Raw genomic sequence first — 5,969 nt, 5'->3', positions numbered from 1 at the left:
ACTTATATATATATATATATATATACACACACACAAACATACACATGTACACCAGTAAATGTACACATGTACGCAAGCCTATGTGTCCATATATATGTACGGGACGGAATAAATAATCTAAGAAGACAGACAAATGTCAGCAGAAAATCTCCATATATATATATATATATATATATATATATATATATATATATATATATATATATATATATATATTTTCTATTTATATATTTATTCACCCCTTCCTTAGCTTACTTATATATATACACACACACAAACATACACATGTACATCAGTAAATGTACACATGTACGCAAGCCTATGTGTCCATATATATGTACGGGACGGAATAATTAAACAATCTAAGTAGACAAACAAATGTCAGCAAGCAGTCCGGCAGTTCCCTACAGTAACGAGGGGCCTAACTCCCCGCCCTCTAGAGGGCGTCGTGGGAGACCCCGTCACTGCCCCGTGAGGATCTTGCCTAACCTAGCCCTAACAAAATGACACCCTTGCCGCCTCCTATAACTAGGCCTCTGAGGCCCCCCTTTGTGGATGTACCCTAACGGTACCCCTTCAGGGTTCGGCTTCGTACTACGGCAAGGGACTCTAAGTGGCAGGCCGGAATGCCAGCTGACAAAGTAGGAAAGGAACGTTAACTTGCAGTTAACTGAAGTTAACTGCAAGTTCGCCTAGATAGCAGCGCGAAAGTCTTGGGAGTTGTGATTCCAAGTTTGACTACCAGGGGACTGGGGAAGAGATGTTACTGCTGCAAGTGCTGTTTTGTTTTGGGCGGGTGGGTGGGGGGGGGGAAGGGAACTTACCTATTCGTGTATTTCTTTTGTTGATGTGTTGTTCACGTCGCAGTTTTTGTTTTCGTTATTTGCCTGTTTCGTTTACTTCCTGACCGATTCAGTCACGCCCTCATTCCCGCTGCGTATTAGGAGATGCTCTGTACCCGTCATGAAGGTTTGACAGTGGCCACGAACGCACGGTAAATTCTTCAGTGAATATACTGAGAAAAAAAAAAAAAAAAAAAAAAGGGAACCTGAACCCATCGATTTTTAACTGCAGTTGTGCGTGTGTATGTATGTATGTATGTTGTATGTTTATACTGTACGTATGTGTATGTGTGTGTCTTTGTGAGCATGTATGTCTGTGTGTACGGACGTATGAGGGCTTGTGTGTATGTGAGCATGACTTAGTGTGTACGTACATGTGTAGGTGACTGCGTACATATAAATGTATTTGTGCACATGTGTTGTTGTATGTACCTACATTTTATAGGCTGACATGAATAGGCATGATACGATGTCATGCATGTATTTACTGTACGCCTGTTGAGTGGGTTGGTTGGTACAGGCGGCCTAAGAAGTGCCGGCGGAGTATCCATAAGTTTTCGGTCAGCGATAGTGTCCCTACTCTTCCTTATATCTGTACGGGGTGAAGCCTAATACGTAAAATTGTTACAAGAAACAACAAATCCATGACCAGTTATCTGTATATTTCAAAAGTATTGTAGGAAGCAGTTGGTTCGTTACGATAATAGGAATTCCTAAACGGAACTGAGTGATATTTCACAACTGTCGCTCAGGCCGAGTCGGGAATAAATATGTTGTGGAGTTCAAATCTAGCATGGTAACAGACAGTGACGTTTGGGTAGCGTAAGACTGAACAAAAGGGGGCTTCAATAAACATTGGATATGAATAAATATTATGTAGAAAATAATTTCCGTTACAATACTAGGGAATAATTTAAAGTCATTTATTTCCGTTTCCAATGTCTCGGTGGACGACGACAGAAAGCGGGAAGGAGGCGTAAGCCGGTAAGCTATTTTAAATGTTTCGGTCAACACGCACGAAAGGAGATAACATTCACTCAAGGACATGCAGTTATTACACTGCCTTTGGCCAGTTTCCCACGAAGAAAAATCTCAGGATTATTTCATATAAGACAGGGGGCTATCAAAAAAAAAAAAAAGGGACTGGGAGTTTTAGGCGTACCGGCCACCGCGCGCGAAGTTAATACATTTCACATTCATTCAAATCGGGAAAGATAACTAAGTGTTACCATCTAATTTATCACTGCCTCCTGTTATTCATTTTACATCATTATTTGTACGATATAATATATACGATTATTTGGCATGACGTGATGAAGGCATTGAATGTTTACCTCTTATTCACTGTTTTCCTAGAACGCATGGCAGTGGTGAGTGACCGAAGCAATCTGACACTGTGCCGTCACTTCTTGGGGCGACGGTACGTTGTTGTTGGTTGTTCAGATGAATAAGAAGGCCCGCACGCCCCTATTTACTCTTTTATTTTGACTCTATTGTTTTAACCCCCAACCCTAGTTCAAAACATTTCGATTGTGCCTACGTACCCATCCCAAACCACCGTTGCCGAAAAGAAAGAAAGAGAGAGAGAGAGAGAGAAAGCTGATAAACCAGAGTTCCTGAGTGGAAAATTGGTAAGTCTGTCTTTCCCCTTTTTATCGAAAATCTTGTGGCTCCGATTGGAGCCGGAAATGTTGAAATGGCCAAGAGTGTAACCTCTCTACTTTGAGGAGGTGTACTTGGTGACAGCCTTGGTGCCTTCAGACACGGCGTGCTTGGCCAGCTCGCCAGGGAGGAGCAGCCTGACGGCCGTCTGGATCTCCCGGCTGGTGATGGTTGAACGCTTGTTGTAGTGTGCCAGGCGTGAAGCCTCTGCAGCAATGCGCTCGAAGATGTCATTCACGAAAGAGTTCATGATAGACATCGCCTTGGAGGAAACACCGGTGTCAGGGTGGACCTGCTTGAGCACTTTGTAGATGTAGATGCTGTAGCTCTCCTTCCTCCTACGCTTCTTCTTCTTGTCTCCCTTGGCAATGGCCTTCTGGGCCTTGCCGGCCTTCTTAGCGGCCTTTCCGGAGGTCTTGGGTGGCATGGCGGCGCCGAGTCAGACGGTATGTGCACGGTGCGGGAGCGAGCGAGAGACTGAGTCGACATGGGGGCCGCTTTTTTTTTTTTTTTTTTTTTTTTTTTTTTTTTAAGGAAGGTGGGGAAAGAAGAGAGAATAGGGGAAGGGATAGTAAGAAAGAGGAAGGAAGAGGGAGTAGACAGTCGGTGGGCTGGCCACCATGCTTGGTTTTGTTTATAGTATTTGTTAGATAACTGCTTTAATTTTGTTTGTTGAGTTAGGTAAGTGCTTTGTTTTGTATATTGTGTTAGTTGGGTAAGTATATGTAGTGGTAATGGCTGTGTATGTTTGTGTGCGCGTGCGTGCACGTACGCATGTGCGCGTGGATGTGGGCGTGTGCGTGGGTGGGTGTTCATATGTTTTGTATGTGTGAATTGCGCTAGCGAGCTAGCTTTTGAGGGTTTGGTTGGGTTGTTTGGGTTTATGTCGTAATTGGGTTATGTCGAAAATAGGTGGGGTATTTGTATTCGTTGGTGCGATACTTATAGTTTGGGTTGAGTTTAGTAAATTGGTAAAGGGTCTTGGTTGTTTAATATGGTTTTTAGACTACTAGGGAACCATTTGTGGAAGGAGCGATTCTCATCGTTGATATTGTAAGTTAATGCGTTGTATGTTTCAGGGTTTATTTCCTCGATTTTACTCCAGATTTTTTTCGCTTGGTTATGTAATCTTATGTTTAACGGTTTGGTTTTAGTTATGGCGTGAATTTGTTCCGTGTTAAGTGTGTAAGGGTACTGCTGATTAGTTGCAAATCTGAGGGCTTTGTTTTGTAAGACTTGTAGTTTTTTAAGTTGGGTATAGCTGAAGGTGTGTGTGGGAATGGGTGGGTAATCTAGTATGGGGAGGATCAGTGCTTTGACAAGGTGGGATTTGACTTTTATAGGCATGTCCTTGAATCTGAGTAAGCGGGATAATGCTCCAGTGGCTTTTTGTTTTCTATCCTGTACACTGGGAAGATAGCCTCTAGAGTTAAGTTTAAACCCAAGTATTTTACCCTCTTCTTTGAAATCTGTTATTTCTTCGTTAATTATTAAAGGTTCTTTTTTGGTGTTGGCAAGTTGGATGACGGAGAATTTATTTATGTTAGTTTGTATTTTCCATTTTGATTCATATTCGTTAATTTTCTCGACTTCGCTTTGAGTTCTTGAGTTCATGATCCTTCTAGATGGTCCAGGATAGTTAATAATTTGGGAAATATCGTCAGCGTAACTTATATTGATGCCATGGGTTGCTTGTGGTGAGTCACTGGTGAAAATAGAGTAAAGAGTTGGTGAGAGTACGCTCCCTTGAGGAACCCCGCTTTCCAGAGCAAAGCTAGCCCCTGTGTAATTATTTATTTTGATTTTAGCCTTTCTGTCGTCAAGAAAATCACAGAGAATTTTTTCAGTTATAGTTGGGAGGTTGAGATTAAGTAATTTATATTTAAGTCCTAAATGCCACACCTTGTCAAAGGCTTTTGTTACATCTCTAAGGATGGTGTGGCATTGTCCTTTGTTAGATTTACTTATTGCTATATGTTCTGATGCTATTGCAATTGCTTGAGTGGTGCCCCTTAGTAGTCGAAAACCGTATTGATTCTTATTGTATAGATTCTCAGATTCAAGGTGTAGTCTGAGCCTTTTATTAATTATTCTCTCTAGTACCTTTCCAGGGACTTCTAAGAGCGAGATGGGTCTGTAATTCTCTACGAGATGTGGGTTCTTGTTCTTTTTTGGGATTAGTTTTATGATGGCTTCTTTAAATTTGTCGGGGAAATATCCTGCAGAGATGGTTGCATTAAATATGTTTTTTAAATTTTCAATGGCTATATTGGGGAGATTGGATAGTATAGTTTTATTATATCCACTTTCTCCCGGGCAAGTCTTTTTTAAGTTCTTAATAATAGCGGTAATTTCATCTGTCGCAATAGGAGTGGTGAATATTGTGTCTGAGTCTAATCTATCGGGGTTAGCTGAATGGTACGGTGTTAATCTATCTGCGTTGATGGTAAGGAATTCTTTTACTAAATTGTCGTGTCTGTTGTTGTTCTGTTCTTCTTCGATCTCTTGAAAGATGGACTCCCAGTGTCGCCTGTGTGTTCTTTCTTTTTCAAAGGCTGAGTGTTGTCTGTTTCCCAGATGATCTAATATGTAATGAGGCTCAGGGGTTGAAGTTCCTGAGAGGGTTTTTATTTTACGCCAAAATGTGGAGGGATCGTTGTAAAGATTGGCAGTGTTTGTAATAGTGTTTGCCCAATGAGTGTTGTGTTCTGTTAGGAGGGATGTGTGTAGTTGAGTTTGGAGTAGTTTGTACCGTCTATAGTGATCTCGTGTCCAACCATGTCTTTGGGAGTGAGTTCTTAATGCGTTGTACTGATTGATGAGTATCTGTGTGTCTCTGCTGTGTTTAGGAGTAGTGATTGTTCTATGTGTGGTTGTAGGGATGTTATTGTTGATTGCAATATTTATGTTGGAGTACCATCTTTCAAGAGATCGATCGATTTCCTCTAGTGTACCATCATCGGGGATATGAAAGTTAGTAAATGTTGTGATTAAATCTTGTTTAAAGTTATTCCAATTGGCCATGGCAAAGTTAGGTCGGGGAGGAATGGGGACGGTTATTGGGGCTGTGGAGATAGTGGCAATTATGGGGGTGTGATCACTAGTGGTGAGAGGGCCTGGAGAGAAATGGGTGTTGTGGTAAGCTATTAGGTTGCAAAGGGCTATGTCTGGGGTGGAGATGGAGTTGTGTGAGAGGAATGTAGGAAAGTTGGGGCCAATATGTCTTACTGTAGTGTCTTGGATGAGACTAGCGAGTTGTCTTCCTACGACATTTGAATTTCTGTTGCCCAGGAGGCGGTGTTTAGCATTAAGATCACCAATGAGGTAGACAGGGATATTTCTTCTGAATAAGTTAATAAAATCGGGGGTTGGGAGGTAAGGGCGGCTGGGTGGAAGATAAACAGTGGCTATTATGACTTTACCGGTGTGTGTTGAAATTTCTACGCCAATCATGTCTGAAATGAA

At 41.7% G+C, this 5,969-nt stretch overlaps 1 protein-coding gene across 1 annotated transcript; it reads right to left on the bottom strand.

The window, feature by feature from the left end:
- Positions 1 to 2,559: 2,559 nt before the first annotated feature.
- On the bottom strand, positions 2,560 to 2,931 carry LOC145389879 (histone H2B). The gene has a single exon (XM_080265005.1). It carries the CDS (start codon positions 2,929 to 2,931, stop codon positions 2,560 to 2,562), a length of 372 nt encoding a protein of 123 aa, XP_080121131.1.
- Between the last annotated feature and the right edge of the window lie 3,038 nt (positions 2,932 to 5,969).

Source organism: Coenobita brevimanus, unplaced genomic scaffold (assembly GCF_032717465.1).
Source record: "Coenobita brevimanus isolate Jiangsu-jjx unplaced genomic scaffold, ASM3271746v2 jjx.HiC_scaffold_2582, whole genome shotgun sequence".
Lineage (NCBI taxonomy): Eukaryota > Metazoa > Arthropoda > Malacostraca > Decapoda > Coenobitidae > Coenobita > Coenobita brevimanus.
Note: the sequence above shows the minus strand (reverse complement) of the source record. Positions and strands in the feature narration are given on the sequence as shown.